Source organism: Lemur catta, chromosome 10, assembly GCF_020740605.2.
Source record: "Lemur catta isolate mLemCat1 chromosome 10, mLemCat1.pri, whole genome shotgun sequence".
Classification (NCBI taxonomy): Eukaryota; Metazoa; Chordata; class Mammalia; order Primates; family Lemuridae; genus Lemur; species Lemur catta.
In genome coordinates this window covers 15158562-15184083 of record NC_059137.1, presented here as the reverse complement: position 1 = coordinate 15184083, position 25522 = coordinate 15158562, and the positions used below count along the sequence as shown (strand labels likewise).

At 38.1% G+C, this 25522-nt stretch overlaps 2 protein-coding genes across 6 annotated transcripts in view; one reads left to right on the top strand and one right to left on the bottom strand.

The window, feature by feature from the left end:
* Positions 1-20490, bottom strand: part of FBXW2 (F-box and WD repeat domain containing 2) — a 30998-nt gene extending 10508 nt beyond the window's left edge. The window contains exons 1-6 of one of the 5 annotated variants that reach the window (XM_045562178.1): positions 19773-20490; positions 19288-19672; positions 14252-14761; positions 5409-5603; positions 3202-3335; positions 880-966 (exon numbers count right to left, since the gene is read on the bottom strand). In XM_045562178.1, the coding sequence (XP_045418134.1) occupies positions 880-966; positions 3202-3335; positions 5409-5603; positions 14252-14761; positions 19288-19378 (1017 nt within the window). In that variant the 5' untranslated portion in view covers positions 19379-19672; positions 19773-20490. The remainder of the gene's footprint in view (positions 1-879; positions 967-3201; positions 3336-5408; positions 5604-14251; positions 14762-19287; positions 19673-19772) is intronic. The other 4 variants (XM_045562177.1, XM_045562175.1, XM_045562176.1 and 1 more) reach the window with 4 other exon arrangements.
* A 2201-nt stretch (positions 20491-22691) lies between these two features.
* On the top strand, positions 22692-25219 carry B3GALT9 (beta-1,3-galactosyltransferase 9). Its single transcript, XM_045562432.1, has 2 exons — positions 22692-22711; positions 23880-25219. The coding sequence occupies exons 1-2, from the start codon at positions 22706-22708 to the stop codon at positions 24981-24983; spliced, it is 1110 nt and encodes a 369-aa protein (XP_045418388.1). The 5' UTR covers positions 22692-22705; the 3' UTR covers positions 24984-25219.
* The last annotated feature ends 303 nt before the right edge of the window (positions 25220-25522 follow it).

Genomic DNA, 25522 nt, shown 5'->3' with positions numbered 1-25522 from the left:
GCTCACACCTGTAATCCTAGCACTCTGGGAGGCCGAGGAGGCGGATCATTTGAGCTCAGGAGTTCGAGACCAGACTGAGCAAGAGCGAGACCCTGTCTCTACTAAAAAAATAGAAAGAAATTAGCTGGACATCTAAAAATATAGAAAAAATTAGCCAGGCATGGTGGCACATGCCTGTAGTCTCAGCTACTCGGGAGGCTGAGGCAGAAGGATCCCTTAAGCCCAGGATTTTGAGGTTGCTGTGAGCTAGGCTGATGCCACAGCACTCTAGACTTTAGCCGAGGCAACAGAGTGAGACTCTGTTTCAAAAAAAAAAAAGAAAAGAAAACCTTGTCCTTACACATTGTGTCCTACATTTGCTGAAGTCAGATACTGGAAAGACCACACATTTTACAGTTAAGAACCATAGGTTTAAGTCCTGATTCTTCTGTGCAATTGTGGGTAAAATATTTAACCTCTCTGAACCTCAGTTCCTACTATGAAGATAATGCCTACCACAAGGGACAGTTTAAAACATGCAACAAGAATATATATGAGTGTTCTGTAATCTCTTTGCAAATCATTGTAACAAATGAATATTTATGACTTCATAGTTTAGATCTAAGAATTGAGGAGGGCAGGAGATATGTGTCTTAAGAAAATCATAAGAACGGGCTGAAAATAAATTTCTGTGGATTTCTTTTTCATTTACAAATCAGAGTTTAGAAACTGCATAGGACACAGAGCTAGCAAATCATCTCCTCTTCCAATGGGTTTAAGACGGCTTGGACTAAGACATTCCTGTTCTCCTCTTGAAATATTCTCCCTCTGCCATACCACTTTTTCTTGTATTTGCCAGTTTTTCTTTGATGAGGCAAATTAGTGAAGGAAAAGACTCACCTTGATCTCATATTTGTCTGCACTTAAGAGGATGTAGTCTCCAGGGCTGTGCAAGAGAGACTTGACTTTGCACTTCTGCAAAACCACCTACAAATATAAATATCCATGTTATGAAAGATTCTTTTAATGCTGTTGCTGTCCTGATTTTATTTTTTTAATTAAATGAGGTTGAAATGATGTTATGCTAGAACAGATAAGCTATAACTCTATTACCAAGTTAATCTCTACTAAGATTTTTACTACAAGAATCTGTTATTAACAGTATCTAAAAGTGCCCAATGTTAGCAGCATTAATCTTAGCTTTAGTCTAGAAGCAAACATTAGGATGATTTAAAAAATTATAAAATGTGACCACAGGAAATAAAATGAACTGAAAAGAAAAAAGTCCATAGACACTGAAGTAGATGCAAATGATCTGCTTCCATAAACATGTGCATTATATAAAGGAAAAAGCAATGGACTTGGGACCAGAATCTGCCATTTACTTCCTTTGCAATCTTGGGCAGGACCATCTAAACTCGTTGTTTCTGTTTCCTCATCTTTAAAATAGGAGACAAGGCACCTATCATCTTATCTCATATAACTGCAGTGAAGATGAAATAAAACAATGTAAATAATAGTAATAGTAACATAATACAAGCTAACATTCCACTGGCACTTGGGATATCTATAAACACTACGTTCTAGTTACTTTTGTAATAAATCAGCTAAAGTGAAAGGGGAGGTAGGGTTCACTCACTCAAAAGCCTGGATTGCACATTCAATTGAAATAGAGAGACCTGCTACTAAGTATCAGGCACCTTAGTGGGTGCTATCCCAACATCTCATTTAATATTCACAGGAACATTTAGCAGATGATAAAACTCAGGTCCTGAAGGGAGGAGTAACTAACTTGTCCAAGACATAACAGTGTCCTGGCCCCAGGTTTACTGGGTTTCCTGTAACACCAAATTGCCTTATAACTTTTCTATTTAAAAACTTAATGTGCCCAATACATAATTATTGATCATCTCACAACTGCTCTCCTTTTAGCATCATCTATTTCAAAAAAAGACATAATTTTCTACCCAATCTAAAACGCACCCGTCATCTCTGACTCTCTCTTCTTCTTTGTTTCCCACAATCAATCAGCAAGTTCAGGTAGCTTACCTTAAAGATATACCCTTCATTGGTGCCCTTCTCTTTCTTTATTGCCACCTCAATCCAAGTCATGGGTATCTTTTGTTTAGACTACTGCTGCAAAGGCTAACAGGTCACCACTTGTGCCCCGCTGTATTCTGCACTTAGCAGGTATTTTCTTAACATAAATCACACCAGACCCTTGTTCAGAACTTGTCGATTGCTTCCTAGTACACTTATGATATCCACCATCCTTATCATGGCCTCATAAATCACACATGATGACCACCCTTTACCTAACTCCCCCAACTACAGCATGACTCCACTGTCCTTATTCCAGATCATCAAATGTTCAAGTTCTTTCCTATCCCAGGCCTGTGTATAAACCATGCCCTCTGAAACTCTCCTTCTGCCACTCTTTCCACAGCTACCCTATTCATTCTTCATGCTCTGCCCCTTCTGAAAAAACTTTCCCTAAATGAATTATTTTCTTACACTTTCTGATACAACACTGTACGTTTCCTTCACAGAACTTGGCATAATCTGTAATTACATATTTATTTGTGAAATTACTGTTTAACAACTATTTCTCCAGACTAACATCCATAAGGGTAAAGCCTAGGTCTATTTTGCTCACTCCTGTATCCTCAGCTCCTCACAGAACAGCATGATAAACTTAAGAAAAGTGCTTCTGCATGGCATATCCATTATTAATATTGCATTTGATTCTCACAACAATCTTGTTCTGAAAACATCACAGTATTTTAAGAGTCTGTACATTTTTCACCTTGCAAGCACTATTTTTTCAAAATGAAAATTGCTTTTCTGATTTAAAAAGATGTTCATTCTAAAGGGAAAAAAACACCCACAATCCCACCAGAAATAATCAACCTTCAAAACTTTGATGCATAAACACATTCAGAAACTGGTATCACATGTTACATATTTTTTTGTATGTGTCCTGTTTATTTGCCCCCTCTACCCACCTAATATATTGGGGGCATCTTTCCATGTCCACTGGTTATTCATTTTAAACTATTTACTATGTACCTCTACACGCTGGTCACTGTTGTACACCATCACGCTTGGTATCATATCTATTACATCTTATGACTCATCTACCACTTAGTAGGCATTGTCTACCATGCTCCACCTCTCCTCCCCAAAAATCGTGACATCAAGATTTCTTTCATGTTTTCCTACCTTGGTGACCCATTCCGTGTGCCCGGTGAGTGTGTTGAGGCATGTCCCAGCAGATAAAGCCCATACTTTCACAGTGAAGTCTGCAGAGCCACTCACCAAGATATCCAGTTCATCATTGTAGTCCACACTAAACACTAGTATACATAACATGCAGAAAGTTAAAACCTGTCTCTGTCAGTGGGTCTTTTATAATAGAGTTCAATAACATCTATTTTCCCTAGCTACCCAATTATGTAATTTTCCAAACAGAGACACTGTTGAGAACAGTGCTACACAACCAGCAATTTTATGATGAAAAAACTATTTCAAAATTGTTATCATTATAGATTATTCTAAGGTTGGAAAGTACCAAGAACAATACCACATCTTTTATCTGCGATAGCTTCAGAATGAGAGGCAAAACCAGCGTCGGAGATAATGGCATTCCTTCTTAGGATTGCCTAATACAAAACTTTATCTAGCTTACGCAGAAAACAGAACATATGTGGCCTTGTTCAGATATGCACTAACAATAAGACCAAACGTAAAGAAAGTAACCTGCAAAACAGTATCCAGACTCAAGAAAAGCCAGTGTAAAGAGGAAAAAAAACAAAGAATCTCAAAGGTCAGACTAAGCCATTTACTCAAAATAGTGTCTGAATTTCTTCACAGCTATATTCCCAACACCTAAATCCATGTCTACAGTATAGTGAGTACTCAAATATGCCAAGCTCTAAAGGAACATTGAGGACACAGCGATGAAGGCAGGGACCCTTCTTTTAAGGAAGTCAGTCTAAGTGTGGGGTGGAGGAAGAAGTCCAGAAAAAATAAATGTTTACCTCTTGCTAGGGGAACACCAAGGAGAATGACTAACTCTGCCCAGGGGTATCAGGGAGGACTTCAGGGAAGAGGCGATATTGGAGATGGGCCCTGAAGGATGAGTAGAGTTTATCAAGAAAAGAAAAAGAATAATGCAGGTAGAGGGAACAGCAAAGGCATGAAGTTAAGAAAAACCACAGCAACATCCATGGAACAGTAAGGAAAAAATTGTTTAGAGCAGGGTTCTCAAAGTTGATCAGGAATAAAATCAACTAGAAGTTATGGTACATCTTGACATTGTGGAATATTACACTCAGTTTAATATATTAAGTTCCATACTAAATCATGCACCTTCAAATACTAAATTTCTAAAATAAACGAATGATAGCAGACAGCAATGGCCAAAGAAGAACACATAGGAGGACAAATAAAATGAAATGAAAAATATTTGTTTTTATCAGCAAAACAGCTAAGTTTACTTCAAAGAATTATTGCGTACTAGGTACAGTGCACAGAACTCAAGACGTAAGGGTGAACAAGACAGGCGAGATTGCTGTCTTTATGGAGCTTACAGTCTGGTGGGGAAGTAAGATTATCACACTTACTTGTATGATGAGTGGTATGACAGTAATACAGGTTATTGGGAAATCTACAGCAGAGGGACCCAACCTGTTTAGGGAGTCCCAGAAGGCTGCTCAGTGTGATGCCTAACAGCAGAGACTATGACTCTCAGAGGCTAAAGCAGTGGGTAAACAGGGAAAGGAGGAAGAGAGCCGCAGCACAAGAGGCTGAGAAATAGCTCATTATAATTTCTACACAAAACTCCAAAATAAAACACAACAGAGGGAGATGCTCAAGTCTCAAGGCTATATTCAAATGACCAGTTTTCTGCAAAATAAGGCTGCTATATATTTATCAGGAAACTGTTTCTTTCACCTTATCTCTAAGTGGTAGCTTGTTTTAATCAATTATAGACCAAGCTTAAATTGGATATAATCTGTATAGACCACACAATCTGGAAACCACCATCACTCCAAAGGGCTTTCAGTCCTAATTCTACAAATAAAATTAACTAAATTAAAAGTAAAGGCCTTACTCAATTTGGAGGTATGGAATCTGATAAAAGGGGACTGACTTCAACAGGACATAAATGAAATAGGAGAGGAGAACTACCCCTCTCAGCATAAAGGTACATACAAGAGTTTTAAAATGGGCCAAGAAGCAGCAAAATTAGGGAAAATATTCCAAATAAGAATAACTGAAATAAAGGGAAATAAGTGTAGTGACTGTGAAAAAGGGGGAAAAAGGCAGGTTAAATTAAAAAAAAAAAAAAATTCACATTCTTGGCTCCAGGCTTTAAGGGATGTGGCTAAAATAATTATAAAAACCCTTGAAAAAGGGCAACCCACCGGCCCCTGTGTGCCCCCGGAAATGCTGGGTTCTGGCTCCGGAACTCCACTCCCAGCAGGCCACAGTGTTGTCAAAGGAGCCTGTCACAAGCTTCTGTTCATCGAACTTCACCGCTGCACAAGTGTGGGTCTGGATGCCATAAACACACTGCCCTGTGCTCACATCCCACAGCTTTGCAGACAAGTCATCTGACCCTTCAAGAGAAAAACAAGGAGGTTAATAAGAAAACAGATGCAGTAAAAGGAAAATCAATCGTAAACCATGGTATTCTTCAAGGAGAACCTTAATGGTCCCTTCTTCTAGCACCCCCACTTTACGGCTGAGGAAACCAAAGCATGGTGACTTGCTCAGTCACCAAAATGGTATTAAAAGCACTGGGACAGAATCCAAGCTTTTTGGTTAGTCCTTTTCCCTTAACTTTCCAGGTTATAGAAGTGTATTACACTAAAGCATCCCTTGGTGCTTCCACTTGAAAATTTTGATAAATCCTTTGCTATCAACAGCTCTCCGATTTGAGCTTGAATTGATGGATATTATCTATAATTGCATGTTCACACTTACATGCTTGTCCATTACCCAACAGCTATGAACAAGTAAGGAACGCTGAATAGTAGTAAAGCTGTCTGGAATGTATTCCACTCCAAGGCAAGTCAAAGATAAACCTCAGATCATGAGCTAAATTCTGCAAAAGCTAACTGCTAATCTTTGAGCCATCTTGAAATTTATTAAAGAACCCCAAAGAAAATCAGGGATAAATTATCCCCAGACAGTCACAACAACTCAACAAAGAGTTTGTAAAAAGCCTCTTAAGATTCCATAGGAAAAAGTAGGTTTCATTTCTGCCTCTGATGAAAATTCAGTACTAATCATGGTGATAAATTCAGAACTTTGCTTTAAGTTTAAAATCACAATTAATTCATGTCTCACAATATTCCTTTAATAAGATTTTATAAAGAAAAAGACATTTTTGAGAACAGACTAAATACAGCCACTATGATAAGGACATAGTATCCCAGGAAAGCACTAAATGACCAGTTTTCAAAAAAGCTGAAATGACTAAATAAATAATGCCAGTTACAATTCCACCTTTAGCCAAGAGACACTACTTCAGATAATGGAGAAATAGCCATAATTTAAGAAAGAGCATGAATTTTAACCTGGGAAAACTCTATGAGAGCATAACTATATTTGTTCTCACTTTAATATTTAGGATTCAGTTTCCCTCTGTATCAAAAGTGGGGTAGGACTTGGTTGGTAGACATGGGCATGTGAGACATCAGAATCATTCTGGAGAGCTTTCTCAAAACACACAAGCAGGGCTCTGTATCCAGAGATTCTAATTTAGAATATTTGAGGTGGTGTGCAATAATCTTAAAAGTTTGCAAGGTGATTCTACCTCCTCAGCAATATTTTGAGAACCAGTGGTCTCAAACAGTTCTGTCCCACAGAAACAAGGCAAACCACATTATGTAATTTAAAATGTCCTAATAGTTCCATTAAAAAAGTAAAAAGAAATGTGTGAAAATAATTTAACTATTTCAAAAGTATCATTTCAATATAAAATCAATATAAAAATTATTAATGAGATATTTTACATTCTTTCACATTCTTAGTCTTTGAAATCCAGTATTTTACATCTCAAGTACTCAAAAGGCATATGGGGATAGTGGCTACTATACTGGTCAGCACTGGTCTAGATATTCTTTAAGGTCCTTCGGATTAGGCATTTTGTGACTGTATTCCTAAGGAACTAGAGTAGCAAAAGAAATCATTTTAGGTCCTATATGAGCTTGGTTCTGATTTATTACCAGTGTTCAACTGTGGTCTCATTCATTCAACATGTTATTTATAGAACTTCTGTGTCAGGCAGGGCTCCTGCTCTCTCATAGCACTTAGTCTGCTCAGGCCTACTTTATTTAGTCTTTTTGACTTTGGGAAGACAAAAAGGCTAAATAAGCAATAACAATTTGGCACAGTAAGTAGTAGGGAGTACAAAAGCCCATAGCAAATACAAGGAAGGGATAAAAAGAGAAAATGTCTCAGGTAAAGCTCTATTGAGTTTATGATTGTGCTCCTCAACATGTGGGTGTTCTGTGAACACGTCCAGTAGCAGCATGATTGGTTTCTCAACTATATCCCCCTTTTATTTGCTTTGAAGCTGGGCTTTGGCGTGGGATTGTTTGAAGAAGGGATTTCATGGCTTAAAAATACTTTTAAGTTTTAACTAGTTGAAATTCAAGTTAATCAGGCCAAAAAAAAAAATAAGGAACAAACAATGTATAGTAAAGGTCAGCAAAATTTTTCTGTAAAAGACCTGACAGTAAATATAGGCTTTGCGAGCCATACAATCTCTGTTGCAATTACTCTATTCTGCTAGATTTGGCCCACAGTCCATAGTTTGCCAATCCCTGGTATATACCTAGTGAAGTAACCATTAAGTATCTCTATATACTACATAAAAATATGTGAATAGCCACTGGGGCCAATTCATAAAGAACTATTTGGAAACATTCTAAAAACTGCCTACGAATCATTTACAATGCTTGTTAAAATGCATTCCCTAAAACATGAACATGGTTATAAAAACACTTCAGTCTGAGTGGGAAATAGTGGCAAGGTTAGGCTAGAGAACTGGGTCAGGAGGATGTTTAACTATGACCTAATTTGCATTTCTGAAAGATCACTATGGTTATATCATGGAAAAATGGTTTGAAGCAGGGCAAAACTATTAACAGAAGGCGGCTAGGTAAAAACTAGGGAAGAAGATAAACAAAATATGGTATATACATACAGTGGAGTATTATTCAGCCTTAAAAAGGAATGAAATTATGACACGTTACAACACAGAGGATCCTTAAAGACAGGCTAAGTGAATTAAGCTAATCAAAAAAGAACAAATACTGGGTGATTCCACTTATATGAGGTTCCTAGAGTAGTCAACTTCATAGACAGGAAGTAGAATGGTGGCTGCCACAAGCTGGAGGGAAGGTGGAATGGGCAGTTAGTGTTTAACTGATACAGTTTTGGTTTGGGAAGATGCAAAAGGTTCTGGAGATGGATGGTGGTGATGGCTGCAAAACAATGTCAATGTACCCAACGGCACGGGACCGCACACTTTATAATGGTTAAAATGGTAAATTTTATGTCAGGTATGTTTTACCACAATTTGGAAAAAAAACAAAAACTAGAGGAGAGATTATCCAAACTAATTATTTAAACTAGTTTATACAGGAAAATGTTGTGCCATTCAGTTTTACAACCTAAAGAAATATCAAAAAATAATCAGGTTGAGTTCCCTTTTACAGTGGTACAAGTTCACTTTAGGAGCCACTGTTCTCTGCTCCTTTCCTGCTTTATGTCAGCCTCCCCTCTGGACTCCCATTTGCTGCACAGACTAACCTGAAGCGAAAGAGGACTAAATAAATGTGGACTCTTTACATTTCATGAAAGAAAAAAAATCTCTCTCAATTCAGAAAATATAATGAAAACATTACTTTGATACATAAAAAAAAGTCGGGGATGGGTATGTAACACAGATAGGCAGAAAAATGAGCTGTAACCCAAATGGAGCAAACTATCTTATCAACTTAAGTTTAAATATTTAACTGGAAGAATCATATCTCAACCCTCAGCCACTTCTCTGAGGCATTTGACTCTGTTGGCCAACTGAATAAACATTTACCAGTGCCTCTTTAGAACAGGCTATCATTCTCCTTCTTGAAACTCTCTTCATCATCGTCCTGTTTCCTTCACCTCTCTCCCTTCTTCAAGTACACTTTTCAAGGATCTACCCTAGATTTTATTCTTTTTCCTCTCTAAATCTCCTTTTAAAATTTCACTGCTCCAGCCATAGCTGTGATGATGACTTTCTCTCTAGCCCTGAGTACTCTCCAAAGCTGACTCTCCACTTCCAAATACTGTGGGAACCTTCACTTAGAAATATAATAGGCAACTGAATTCAGTTCATCACAAGTTGAACCCCATCTATCCTCTCAAATTTATTCCCTCCTTTTCTAGTCTTGTTATTAGTACTACTATCTTCCCAGACATAGAAAGCTAGCAACCTAAGCCATTTCTGAAATCTCTCTTCTTGCCACGTATACACTCCATTGCCAAATCCTGTCAATTCTACTTTAATGGCTGTTCTTCAACTGCTCTTTTCTTAAATCTCTGTATTCAGAGTCCAGAGTGCTCACCATGGAACTGCAGTCTTTTTTAAAATCTCTACCCTTACTATCCTAAGTCTAAACCTATTTGTCCCTACTGGATAGTACTTTAATTTGGAAGCTCTAATTTGTCTATGTCAGAAGGTCTTAATAGGAGTAGTATCATATCCTAAGGGAGTATTTTAGAAATTTGTGGGGGTGGCTTCAATTGTCACAATGATGGAGGTTGGGGGCATTACTGGCATCTATTGGGCAGAGAGGTCAGGAATGCTAGATAACCTGCAATATTTGGGACAGTGTAAAAAAAGAATTGTCTTACATTTTGTATGACATTCTTGATCGTTCTACCAGATATTCATAAATGAAAAGCTTATTTTTAGTTATCTAAGCCTATTTGTTTTAGAAAGCATATTTACAGTTTAATTATATACTGAATATTCTAAGTGCAACTATCAGGTAAATTGAGGAAAAATGTACTTTGCTTTGTTGGGAACTTTGTGAAGAGTTTTCCACCAGTTGAGAAGATCATATCACTGACGGTATCCATGACACAAATACAACATGCATTTATAGCTGTCATGTTCACTATGACACTACATGTATGTGCAAACATCTGATTACTGTCTTCAAACATAGCCGTACTTTTGCACTATATGTTTAAATGTGTATTATTTTAAATTATAGTCCCCTTATTTCCCCTCTGGATCAGAGGTCAGGCATTATATCAATCTCGAAAACATATGTATATGTAAATAAGTTATTTCTATGAATTCAAGGTAAGAAGATAGTGTAAAATATGTTATAAAAAGAGGACCTGGGTTTGACAGAAATAAGAAGAAACACTGGTCTACTCTAACCCTTGCCCTTTTTCTGCTCAGAAATCTTTGATGGCTTTCTTACTGCTTACAGAAAATTGTCTAAACTCATGTTCCCAGCATTCAAGGGTACTAACATAGCACAGGCCCATTTCTTCTGATTATATTCTGAGTCCCTATAGTATAGGAGTTCCTGCTTATACTCTAAGAGTCCAAGTGAAATGAATTTCCTTTATTTTCCTCCGACATGCTGCATGCTTAGTGCCTTCCATGCCTTTGCTAATGCTGATCATCTTATTGGAAAGCCCTTACTCAGTATCTCATTTCTCTAAAGTCTACCATTCTTTAAACCCCAACATAAACACTGTTCAATTTTCCAAAATGAAGAAATGACTCCTTTCTCTGAACAACCATGATTTTCTTCCCCGTTCAACTGTATCATTTTATTTTAGTTCTTTCATAGCTCTTGTTTCTGTTATTTAACTATAAGCCAGAGGTCACAATCCAGTAGCTCACAGGTTGACTATGACCAAACCACAATAGTTTAAAAATCTGTAAAACTGTATTAAGCCTTAGTTTTTCATATAATGGTTTTTCTGACAGTTCATTTTATGATAAAATGAAGAATAAACTCCAACTTTGATGAAGTTGAAATACACTTTTTTTAGCTAAGATACATATTATTATTTGCTTAGCATGCCTTTTGTTTCCCCAAAAAATAGGACAAAAGAAAGTCAAATTCAGTCTATGTTTGATTCTCATGGAATCTCAAAATGATGAATTCCAAATAAAACTGTATTAAGCCTTAGTTTTCCATATAATATGGTTTTTCTGACAGTTCATTTTATGATAAAATGAAGAATAAACTCCAACTCTGATGAAGTTGAAATACACCTTTTTTTTTTTAGCTAAAATACATATTATTATTTGCTTAGCATGCCTTTTGTTTTCCCCAAAAATAGGAGAAAAGAAAGTCAAATTCAGTCTATGTTTGATTCTCACGGAATCTCAAAATGATGAATTCCAAATAAAACTGTATAAAAAAATCTGAATAATACGTTTTAAAAATTCCGACTATTTCACAAAAATCTAGATTTGAGGCTTCTCTTAGAAAGATCTGGCAACCTGAATCCTACATGCCAACAATTTACGACACGGGAATAGCAACTAGAGTATTCTCTGATTTGCCATAGTCCATGCAGAGACTTTTACATAAGTCAGGTCACTTTATTGATCCCAACATGTACAATCTCTGAGGAAAGAACTGCTCCAATTCATCTACGTAGGCCCTCACATTGTTTTTCAAATGGTAGGCATTTCATAAATATCTGTAGAACAGCACAAAGGTTCTGTTCCTTGCTTACCACTTCAGAAATAAACTGCAGAACAGAACAATAACTACCTCAATCTACACCATGTCAATTTTTAGCATTAGCCATCAATCTCTTTAGTAGTCCTGTGTTATCACTTGCAAGGCACTAATCTGAGTCACTGTAAGTTTACTGCCAAATTCCGGATTTCCCAATTTGACCACAGTGAAAATTCAATCTCTTAAGTAACAAGATGACACAAACACATGTATAATTCTGTGATGAATATATCTCTCATTAGTAACAGTCCCAGGGATGCTGCTGTTAGAAAAATTAAACTAACGCTTTGGATTATTTTCAATAGCCACAGTACAGCATAATTCTCAAAAACCAAACCTGACGAATTTAATCAGAATAAAAATCACATCACATACAGACCCATCTAGCGAATAAACTTAAAATGCAGGATTGGGTCCACTTATTGTAGGTATTACCTTTCCAGGTAGTTAGAGAATTCAGTGAATATTTCCCATTTGATTCTGCTCCACGGGGGGATTTATTGCATTGCAAAAGTAAAGTTTGATGAGAGAAGGAAAAAACTTTAAAAAGCTAACAGTGGTTGTGAAAACAATGAGTCAACTGCAAGTATTTCCCTAAGTGGGAAAGAGCTCCAGTTCCAAGACAACACTGCATCTTAATCTTTAAAAATACCCACCATAGATCATGAGGCAAAAAGGACATGGAAAAGCCATCACCAGAACTGGGAAAAGTATAGCAAAGTACAGAAGAACCAATGACATTGCTGCAATAATCAGGTTTGTAAGACAGGAAAAATAATGTAAGAGTGAAGTAACTTCAGGATGACAAACCAAATCATGAAATGCCTTAAAAAGAATGTTTATTTTCTATAACTGGCAAAGGGTCTAGCATTTCAGAGAACATATCACCACATGGGAAAACATATACCCTTAATGAATAAAGAAATGCAGTTTTAAAACAATCTTGAGGCCGGGTGCAGTGGCTCATGCCTGTAATCCTAGCACTCTGGGAGGCCGAGGCGGGTGGATTGTTTGAGCTCAGGAGTTCGAGACCAACCTGAGCAAGAAGAGCAAGACCCTGTGTCTCTACTAAAAATAGAAAGAAATTATATGGACAACTAAAAACATATATAGAAAAAATTAGCCGGGCATGGTGGCACATGCCTGTAGTCCCAGCTACTCGGGAGGCTGAGGCAGGAGGATTGCTTGAGCCCAGGAGTCTGAGGTTGCTGTGAGCAAGGCTTACGCCACAGCACTCTAGCCCGGGCAACAGAGTGAGACTCTGTCTCAAACAAACAAACAAAAAACAATCTTGAGAAATGATACATCTCTTTTAACTATTAAAAATATTAAAACTGAGTCTGCTGAGACTCTGAGGGAGAAACAAGTTACTTAAGTCTGCCCTGGGCATGGCATCAATTCAATCTATCCGGAAAGGACACTAACAGGAGCTATAAAATCATTCATACTTCTGGATCTGGCAATTCCACTTTTAGGCATCTATCCCCAATAATTCAAGGTGGAAATAAGTAATGCAAATAAAGACAGTCATAAAAATAGAAACAACCTGAATATGCAGTAATATGGAAATGGCTAAATAATGATGATTGATTACACACAGAAACAGTTTATACTTATTAAAAATGACAACTATGTAGTTTAGGTAATACACAAATGTTTACTAGAAGTTATCTTGGATGAAAAAAAGAACATCAAGTATCCCTTTATATCATACAGAATGTAAGTAAATAGGCATTGGGATCACTGATAAGAACTGCCTGGAGCCATTCTAAACACTGCCTAAGAATTATTTATATTGCCTGTCAAAATGTATTGCCTAAAACATGGGCACTAAGCCCATGGACCATAAGCATATGTAGAAACATATGCCCATAATAAATGAAAGCTAGCATACATAATTCTTAAATTTTAATGATTATTATACTGTTTTATAAAGTTATTTAATTGCCTAGTTTAAAATCATCCAACTCTCTTTGTTCCCATGCCCAAACTTTCAACTTCTATTTCTCCTTAGAATCACAGGATTTCAGAGCAAGGAAGAAATATCTCCCTTCCATATTTTACAGACAAAGAAATAAACACAGAGAGGTCAAATAATTTATCCAAAATGATCTAATTACTTGCTACCATTAACACCAATTTTTCCACTGTTTTTTCCCCAAAATCACTGCTGATAGCAAAACAAAATTAACCAACATGTAGAACTGTACATGGAGAAAAAGCATAGAAAAAAGTAATCTACAGCTTTCTGATTCACATGTTTAAAAGAATGTCTGAAGTTTTTTTCTTGTAAAAGAAAAAACTTTACAATGACTGTCTTCTCTAGAGGGAAAAAAGAGGATAAAGGAGGAAAATCCACTCAGGGATGGGGAAAAAAATGCCATTGTAGATACCTCACATAATCAACACTTGCCATTCTCAAACCTGAGGGGTAGTTTATTCTTAAGTTTGCACCCTATGAAATACAAAAAAACAGTTCCAACGTCTCTTACCTGTACAGAGAAGTCCATCTTTGTAGTAAAGTGCATATACTCTGGCACTATGTCCAATTAACGATGAGGTTTCAAAGGCTTCATGGTCCTCCAGTTGCTTCATTCTCAAAATAGCCTTCAAATAAACCTTTTTCCAGTGCAAAGCGTCCTGAACAGAATCATCTATCTGCCAGCCCAAATTTTTACACGCAGTCTGCCACACCTCTGTACAGGCACTTATCACCTTATTCCACTGTTTAGAGACGAGGCAGCATGTGAGTAAAGTCTGAGGATCGAGCCATTTTAACAAATAAAAACTGAGCTCCAGGGGAAGGAGTTTGAGGAAGTCCCGCTTGAGGAGAGTCTCCAGGTTATTAGAGAGATGTCTGAGCTGGACTGCCCCACTCAGACTAATCAGGTGATCCAGAGTTTCATTTTTCTGCAAGTCCGTCAGAGAAAGAAATGTAACAGAAATGTTATCAAGCCATGTCTCAAAGTCCTTTCTCTCCATAAGGTTATGGAAAAATTTACCTGTGGCACATCAAAATATTGTATTAGTTCTGCTCAAAAAGACCGTTCAAGCAAGACTGCTAACAAATGAAATATTAAAAATTAGTGTAAAAAACTTGGCATTACAACTTTATGCTTAGTTATTACAACTTTACAGTTAATACACTATATTTATCTGAAAATTTTCCATGCACACAAAAGAAAATACATTTGAGAAAACATACTTTAACAAATCATGACCTCCAAAACATAAGTCAGTGAAACAGGTTGGTGCGCGTGACTTGTTCGTTTCGAAGTCTACCACATGCTACATGCATCTTCACAGTAAAATAAAAAGTATTCATTCATTATAAAACAGTGTGTTCTCAATACATCCCTTCCTCATCAAAATCATTATAAAACTATTTCCTTAATGAATCTGTTTGGGCACTAAAATCACAAAAATAAACACCAGGATGTGACAACCAGAAAGCAAGTCACCAGAGCAATAACCTGACACATTAGTTACCATGCTAGGCACAATCTGACCTGTCACCAAAATCAAAGAACTATTTGCTTTTGCAATGGATGTTCCGGTGAAAAGGTTTGGGGCAGAAAGATAAGCAAGTGTAGGAAGTTGTGTGCTTCGAGTATTCTGGTTCTTCTACCTCCTTTATGGCCCAGCCTGTTTAGAACAGGAATTACCAAAGACCTTATTTTGCCTAACAGTCTGTTTCTATAAGCCTCATATGAGCTAGTAACCACTCTTAACCACGTGCCCCAGAGAGCCATGAAGGTCCTGGAAGCATGCATAAATAAGACAAGTTAATAATCCTGATGCTTACAAAACACCAGAAACAGGTATCATCATCTTCACATTACAAATGAGAAAACTACAGGTCGGAGAAGGTAAGTGATTTGCTTACAAAGAGCTATTAAATAGCAGAAGAGACTGGAGGTCAATTCTCTCCAGATCAGTACACCAAGCTCGCTTGCTCCCTCTCTCTCTCTCTCTCAAGTCAGTGATAACTAGGAGAATACAACCTGGTGATGTGATCTAGGGGTACTGTATCTATCTGTATCTGATTAGACCGTTTTCCCCTTTAGGAGAATAACTAATTGCTCCAGAACTAACTGTGACAAAAAAGTTTTAAAGTATCCTGCATTAGTGTCAACAGGTGTCAACCCACTCTTAACAATGGGGACTAAACTAATGAAAGGGAACAAAAACTAAAGCAAACCACTAAAAACCATTCTCAAGATTGGCCCTGTGCTGACAGAATTTAATGCTGGGTGATGAGTATATAGGAGTCTATTATTCTCTTTATTTTCACATATTTCAACATTTCCATGATTTAAAAAAAAAATCCTTCCTTCTATTCTGATTACTTGGTTTCTCACAAGACTGACATACTCATTTTAAATCTTATGTCCAAATTAATGTGGAAGAGGAAAATTAATTTCTTTCCAGACAAGTAACCTAGATCAGGCCTACACAAGAAGCAAGATCTCATCCACCAACTTCATTAATATAAGGCGAGTAAAAATCTTAAGTTTCTAATATCAAATTTGCCAACAATGTCCTTGGACAAAAAAACCGTCTGATGTATTAGTAGACGCACCCAAACCTTCCAATCACATCATCTGCTGTCTACTACTTTTGGTTTCTGGAACCCTAGACTTCAAGATAATATCCTTGAAACTGAAGGGTTTGGGCTAGAGACAATTTATTAATTTATATTAAGGATTTACATGGCTGCCAAAATATAATCAGTTCACTAAAAGTTTTCCCTTCCTTCCTCTGAATCCCAAAAACCCTCTATAAAACATGTCTGGAAAATCTCTACTTTAAAATTAATCATTCACAGTAAGACAAAACAACCCTTTTCTGTGGGCATCTGCACAATATCACAACAGCTAGTTAATTAATACTGGTTAACTAAAAACACACAGCAAAATACCTGCCCTGGAATTATATATTACAGTGAAAAGTGGGGGAGACTTCCTCTATCACATCTGCTCTCAAACACTACAACACACATCTGTCGTACAGATGCTTATATTTTATGTAAGCTGAATTGTTACTTAAATGGCCACATGGCAAATTTAAAATACTCATTACAACATTATCAGGTTCCCATTATTCACAAATATCTAACAGACATCCTACAACATGCCAAATTAATGTACCCATGACATTTACTGAAGATTATGGGCCAAGCTTCCCAGTGAGCACCTTTAAAAAGCCCAGCCACTTCTGTAATTTATATATTCTCCTAATTCATAATTAAGAAATTATTTTCATATGCCAGGTGTGGTGGCTCATGCCTGTAGTCCCAGCACTCTGGGAGGCTGAGGCAGGAGAATCGCTTGAGGCCAGGAATTTGAGATAAGCCTGGGCAATAGCAAGACCCAGTCTCTACAAAAAATAAAAATAAAAACAAAATTAGCCAGGCATGGTGGCACACCCTGTAGTCCCAGCTACTCAGGAGGCTAAGGCAGGAGCTTAAGCCCAGAAGTTTGAGGTTGCAGTGAGCTATGATGATGCCACTGCAATCTCAGCTGGGCAACTGAGCGAAGCATGGTCTCAAACGAAAAAAAAAAGAAATTTTTTTCCAACTCTTACATTACATTGATCTTCAGGCTGCTTAACCCCTAATGGGAGGCTTTTTCTAGTTCATCTCTGATTATGAAAAAGGCATCTTCTTTTTTAATAAAGCAGTTTCCATTAACTCTGCAGAATGCACTATTGAAAAACACCAACTTTTACTCTTCTAAAAGAATCAACTGACTTTGGAGGGGACTTTCTTAAGGTCATAGGTCCAAGCTGAACTCTTTTACAGAGCCTCTAGGAATAGTATGTACTGGTAGCACAAGGTCCCCAGGGGGAAACCTCAGGAAGTGGGATTTCAATTCAACACGAGAAGCAGTTTTTCAATTTCAGAGCCTTTCAACAATGGAATAGCTGCCTTCAGAGCGGTGAGCTTCCCATTACTGTGAATAGTCAAGGACAGTGGTACACAGAGACAGAATGTGATAAATGAAAATGCTCTGGAAGGCAGTCAAACCTTCTACAGATTCAGCCCCTCCCTACGTGATCATAAGCACGTTCAACAAACTTCTAACCTTCAGTTTTGTTATCTGTACAATGGAAGCTATCACCCATTGAGGATTGTGACACTCAGAAATAAAGCAGTGACATGCTTACTTAGCACAGTGGCCGGACTAGGGTAATTTAAATGGTACTTTTTATTACTTTTATTCTTATTAATATCTGGCAGGAAAGCTTTTTGTGGCACTGAGGCTAGAATGGACATGACCACTAACATCCCTTTCAACACTATCACCTTACAAAGTTATTCTTAAAAATATCTGGAAGAAAAACTCAAGGGCTCAAACTTTCTAGGGGCTTAATTGTATAATTAAGAGCAGTTATTGTCTTGAGGCTACGATTTTTCACTAGGTGCCTTTTCCTCCCTACCCTACCCACATCGAGTTTTTCCCACCTCAGAGTAAACATTACAAATGCCCTCCCACTCTAAATATTAACAATCACAAAGCTCTGAGGAAATGGACCATGTGATCCATGGAAGATGGGAGATGGGAGCCTGGGTTTGTTCTCTGGTTCTGCCATTATCCCCCTATGTTCCCTTAGGCAACTCTCACACCTATGTTGGTTTTAAAGACTAAAATATTACTCTAAACATTACTTCATTTGATCTTCTCAACCTCAAGGAAGTATCAATAATACTGCCCTTAACTAACCAATGAGGCAATTTATGGCTCAAGAAGTGAAGTGGCTTTCCCAGAGTTGCACATGAAGTAGCAGGTTCAACATCTTGCCCAGTCCCTACCATCCCAAAACCAAACCAAACCTATACCTCTAGGCCTTATGAGAGACAAGACATTCTGGATAAAACAGTGAATGTGTTTTCCCCTCCTATTTCACCAGACCCTAACCTAGTTGAGAGTGAAAGCAAGATATTTCTTGTTGTTGTCAAGGAAGACGCTTCATCTTTCCCCTTATCAAGCATGATCAGTTAAAGAGCACAGAGGCTTTGAAAATGTATATATATCCATAAAGTAACATATGCATAAAATACATTTTGAGTATTCAATAAACTGAAGACACTGGTTACCCCCCAAGAGAACTCGAAGCTGAGAAACAGGAGGGGTCCTTTTTTATTATAAACTTTTTTGAATTTCAAACCATGTGAATATACTACATTATTAAAAAACAGCCTTTGGTTTTAAGATGAATTTTTTAAAACTTTTAAAGAATACAAATAACATTTATAAAATATGGGTTCTGCAACTCCACTTGTTGCTGGGTGACACTGGGCAAAACACTTCACCTATTTTCTCAAGCCCAATTTCCTCACTTGCAAAAATGTAGCTATGAACAGCATTACCTACAAGGGTTTTTGTGAGCATTAAACAGGATAATGCACTTAAAGCGTTTAGTACAGTACCTGGCACACTGTAAGCCTACAATAAATGTTACCATCATTATTTAGCATTAATATTGTTATCTTTGCTTTATTTCAAACAGCACCCCACATACACACCTGTTTCCATGGCATAACCACAATTACGGAGCAGTCCCTCACACTGTACAGCACTTTGTACTTCATAAATCACCTCACCACACTTCATCATCTTTCAGACTCACGAAAGCCCTGGGACATCGTTAACTCATTTTGCAGCTAAGGAAACTGAGGCACTAGGCGGTAGTAACTCCGAAACCCTACTTTCCCATTTCTAAAATGCACTCCAGATCCCTTCAACCCGTTCGTCGCTCCCAGGTCCCTCGCTCCCTGAGCCGTGTTCCGCGCGGCACTGACCTGAGCGAGCGCCCCGGGGCCCGGGACCTCGCGCCGGGCTCACACCGACTAGGCGCGCTCGGGCCGCCAGAGCCTCGCAGCGGCCGGGTCCGCTCCGCAGCCATGGCGCCTGCAGAGAGAGAAAGACAAACAGCCCGAGGCCCAGCGGGTCAGCAGAGCGCGGGCGCCCGACAGCCCCCTCCCCGACCGGCCCCGCCTGGCATACAGACCTAGACCTACGGCCGCCGCTCCCTGGCCTCAGCCTCACAGGGGAGCGGCTTCCGGTGCTGTCTGCGTCATCTCCGCGCGTCCCTCCGCCCCGCGGCGCCCGGAGGAAGCGGCCGCACTTCCGGCCCCGCCCGGAGGGGGATGTGGAGGCGGGGGTAGGGGAGGAGAGACTAGAGGGAGGCGGAGCACGCGCAGTAAGACCCTCACTGCGCTTAGACGTGGTGGAGGCTCGACCAAAGCTTTCGTTCACACGTTTGTCCGGATTTACCCAGGACAGTTATGTCCCTCATCCACTCCGATCTTGCACCGACGCTGCGGCAGTTTTTCTTGTTATCCTCCCTTTACGGAGGAGAGGCTCAGAGAAGTTGAGAGACATGTCAAAATTCATACAATCCATTGAGCACCTATTGTATCCCAAACACTGTTCTAGGGTATAGGGCTAGAGAACAAAAACACAAAAATCCTTGACCGCCTGGGGTTTACATCTATTGGGAAGAGGAAGACAGATAAACAAATAACTAAGCAAGGCATGGTGCAAACCTTTGTGAGTGCTAAGGAGAAAAAGCAAGGTAAGGAGGTTGGTGAACAACAACAACAACAAAATAGATGATGCAGACTTGAATCACAGCACTTACGCTCTCTGGCTGTGTCTGTGGCCTGGTTACTGAACCTCTCAGACTTTTTTTCTCATCTGTTTAACAGTTAGAGTACCATCCTCATGTGATGGCTCTGAGGATTGGAGATGAAGCATGCAAATTTGTTAGCGCCAAGAACTAAAACTGCGCTAAGTCCCACACATTCTTCTAAACACTTTATATGTATCATCTCACTCAATTCCCACAACAGCCCTATGAGGTAGTTATTATTATTAGCCCCATTTTTAGAGATGAGGAGACTGAGCTCAAAAGAGGTTCAGGTATTTGCCTAGGGGCATAATTAATGGCTGTCATAGGATTTCAACCCAAACTAAGTTCAGAGCATAAGTTATCTTTGTCTCTCTGTATTGGCTCATAAACCTCATGTACATACACACACACATTCACATGTATCTTATGCCAGAATTGTCCAATAAGACTTTTCAGTAATAATGGAAATGTTCTCTCTTGGAGCTATCCAATGAGGCAGTCACTAGGCTCTTGTGGCTATTGAACACTTGAAAAGTATCTAATGTAACTCAGGAACTAAAATCTTAATTTTATTTAATTTTAATTTAAATAGCCACATGTGGCTCATGGCTACCAAAATGAATAGCACAGTCCAATGATAGAGACATAACACATAGACAACAAGACAGGCACATACCCAGTTACTGGTAGAGCACGGCCAAGTTTCCAAGCATCCAGACTCTATCTAGAGTATTTGAAATGTAGGAAATAAAAATTGATTATGTGGGCTAGAAGTCAAGTATGGTGTCCTAAAAGTCCAATCTCAAGAGAGAAAATTTGATTTGTTAGGCAATGAGAAGCCACTGTAGAATTATAAGCCAGAGAGTGACTGAGAACATTATAAGGCATTTACGAAGACATGGATACACAGATTGGATAACTTCTAAGAAAGGGAAGGCAGTACCAGGGTAATCAAGAAAAGCAAGCACCCATATCTCTCTGCAGCAAACAGTCTCAGCTCCAGTAGGGTAGGAGCTAGATAAATCAAACTGAAAAGACTAAATGGAGCTTCCCTGGAGATAATACTGTTTGCACCTCTCATAGACAAAGAAACTAAATTGTGTAAATTTAAGGCCAGAGAAGATCCAGGAGCACAATTCATAACTATTAAAAAAATTTTAATTGCAAAATAGAAGTGATGTTTAATTAAATACAAGATCTAACTATTAAATTTAGCATATTTATAATAAAAGTTTTAAAATTTCCTTGCATTTGAATTTTTTGAGGTTAGATTTTCCCACTTTGTAAGAATTTCCAAGATTTCATGATGATTGTTGAGAAAACATAGCCAAATTTAATTGTACAGAGTTATTCCTAGCCAAATCATCACAAAACTACTGTGAATGGCAGGTAGGAAGATCAACACGTAAAGGAAAAAGATGAACTACAGCCTGGCATGAGAACAGAATACTCACTATAACTACTTATGTGACAGGAACATGAAAATATGTTGACTGTTGTTTCTTTTCTTAAAACAAACTTGCTGGTAGAATGGTGTTTAATAATTCCAACACATACGTGCTCCAGGAAAACAGCAAACATCAAATGCTTAGTTTCCTCAATTTAGGCTAAAATGGACTATATGCTGTTTTCCCTTTTGAGATAAATTTGTATGGGGGAGGAGTTTGGATGACTTACAATTGATTTGGTAAAGTTCTTCCATAGCTTATACCAGGAATTCCAAATCCTTCCCAATGAGATATACACCAGACCTAACCATGTATATTTCCTTGGAAAGCAAAAAATTGCACCCACTAGAGATGACAAATATTCCTTGATGTGATGTTTAGAACAGTTTTTGCATATGCATATACCAGGGAGCAGGCATTACGCCAAGAGTTTAGTTTCTTGAGATGCATGCCAAAAACCACTATATATTTCTCCTTGAGTAATGATGCTGTGAGAGGTGATGTGAGTAACTGTTCTTTGAACTCCCACACATACTTTACCAGGAACTCAGCACAAAGACAAGGGGTCAGTTTCATGAGGTACACAAGGTTGGAAGCATTTGAAGAGGTTTGCTTTTTCTATTCTTTGTTCTGGATTCACTCGAGCTGTAATAAGATCAGCACCCACTCTCCTATGCAGTCAGCAGGTATTCTGGGACAAAAGCTCAGGTTGATTGGCAAGAAACCTTATCCTTAAAGTTTGAGGCACAGAGTACTTTACTGCAATTGCTGTTAGACTGGAGTGATCCTGAGATACATTTGGGCATAGCTTGGCATCTGGACTCAGTAACTTCCAAGGCCCTGAAATTGCTCGCAGACAAGATGCAGGTGGGTTTCTTATAATCTTTGAAGCATTTGATATCTACTAAAATAGACTTTGAGAAAGAAGAAAGTTTCTCCTATGTGTAAATCATTAGCAGTGAGAAAATGGAAAGGAATTTAGATTATAATTGCCAGACTTTGTTTTATTGTTTTTTACTATTCAAAGGACATGGATAAGTAAAGATAGGAGTTAGAATTCTCCAAGGGTTAAGAGTGAGCTTTGGAATCGGACACTTGGGCAAATTACTAAACCATTCAGATGCTGAGCTTCATTTTGAAGATAACCTCTCTAAAAGGGATATTATGAGGTTAAATGAATTAAGACATGTAAAGTGCTTAGCACAGTGCCTGGCACACAGCAAATGCTCAATAAGAGTTAACTATTATTATGAGAGGCTTTGCTGATCAAAGTTCCAATGAATAGGAATTTAGTTCATTTAATATTCCCTACCTCTGTCATATTGCAATTCTGCATAGCCCCATCGAGACAGAAAATTTCCATCTGCTTTAATGAGGTGAAGTAAGCTTGGCATAGGTCCATCCTAGATACCTGAAGAGGTGCTTCATATTGACAGACATGTCAGATAAATTAAAAGACACTGTCAAAAAAGACTCTGATTCACTATTGGGTTGAATTTGGAAAGTCATGCTACAAGAATTTAAATGTTTGATAATAGCAGTGTGCATTGGCCAACAAAAGTAACCACTTCATGGAAAAATAGCCCTTGACCTTTGTAATTAGAGAAGAAACTGATCCAAGTGCTTCAGTTCAAGAAAGAACATCATATAGGTTTCCTACAGGATTTTATCACAATGATAACCACTTATTACATTATATCCATGTGTCTGTCTGGTTCGTCTTTGTACCCCCAGTGTCTAATACAATGTCGTGTATGTAGTAAGTAGGCTTTAATCCAAACAAGCAAGAAAACAACTGAGTAACATTTTACTCAATGTTCGCTTTGAGCCAAATGCTGGAATCAGCAGCACTTGAGAAGGCAGAGATATGATGCCTGCTGTCCAGGAGACTACAATCTAGAAGAGATAGATAATAACAATAAAGAAACATAGAGTATACTGCAAAGTGCTGTATGAGGTCCAAATAGGGTTCAGTGGGGAACAAAACAGGAATGGGGATGAAGCTTGAATGAGTATGTGTCTTTTTCTTACTTAGGTAACTTTCTGCAGACTTCGGACCCACCAGTGGTGTTTCATTCTATTTAATGTCATCCTATTTCATGCCTTGCTTTTTGGGGCTGACTTTGTGGAAGAATACTTTCTTCATTCTTTGCCGTATATAGATATGAAAGTTCTTGAAATTAAGGATAAGGCAAGAAAATTGAACATGGAGCCCCTAAGAAGTAATCTCTCCAAATGTTATGTCCTAAGCCAGCCAGAGGTATGTAAAGGGAAGAACATTTTTTTGCTCTCTCTTATCTTCAGTAGCCCAGGAAATGGAACAAGACGGGACCTCATCAGGAAAACCTGGGGTAATGTGACCAGTGTCCGAGGGCACCCCATTCTCACATTGTTTGCTTTGGGAATGCCTGTTTTGGTACCTACCCAGAAAGAGATAGACAAGGAGTCCCATAAGAATAAGGATATCATTGAAGGAATCTTCTTGGACAGTTCTGAGAACCAAACCCTGAAGATTATCGTAATGACACAGTGGGCTGTGACTTTCTGCCCTAATGCCCTGTTCATTCTCAAGGTGGATGAAGAGATGTTTGTCAATCTACCAAGCTTGGTAGACTATCTTCTCAATCTAAAAGAACACCTCGAAGATATCTATGTAGGAAGAGTTATCCATCAGGTTACACCCAACAGAGATCCTCGTAGCCAAGAATTTGTCCCTCTTAGTGAGTACCCAGAAAACTACTACCCAGATTACTGCAGTGGTGAAGCCTTTATAATATCCCAAGATGTGGCTCGGATGATGTATGTGGTTTTCAAAGAAGTACCCATTATGGTGCCTGTTGATGTATTTGTAGGAATTTGTGCTAAGTCCATTGGCCTTATACCTATCCACAGTTCAAGGTTTTCTGGGAAAAAGCACATCAGATACAACAGATGTTGCTATAAGTTCATTTTTACATCCTCAGAAACTACAGATGCTGAAATGCCCCTGGCATGGAAAGAAATTAATGATGGGAAAGAATGTACACTGTTTGAGACTTACTATGGGCTCCTTTCCTGCAAACTTCTGACATACATTGACAGCTTTAAACATTTTGACATGGACACCATAAAAAACAATGCTATGTATTTTGCTGATTAGAATTTCTTTGATTTTCCTTATGAATCTATTATTTTAAAGTTACCTTCTACCCTGTTATAGAAAGCATCCCTTCTTCCCCATGTTTTATGTAGTTTCCCTGAATCTTTAATCATACTTAGCAAAGGTACAAAATGTTCTTAGTGCTCTGATGTGCTCTATCTTATTGAGAACCAATTTTAAGAAATTTAAGTTGGTGTAGCATGATTCTTTTCAAAAGAAAATATTTCTTTCAGAAAAGAGAGAACATTACATTTCATTATAACCATATCTTTTTTTAACTGACAAGTCAAAATTGTGTATATTTATGGCATACAATGTGATGTTTTGATATATGTATACATTCTGGAATGGCTAAATCAAGCTCTTTAACATATGCATGACCTCACATATCTTTGTTTTTTTTATAGTGAGAACTCTTAAAATTTACTCTCCTAATTTGCAAATATATATTGCTACTAACTACCATGACCATAATGTACAAAAGATCTTCTGATCTTATTCCTCAAGTGTTCCTAAAGTGTTTACTGTTTCTTTTTTCT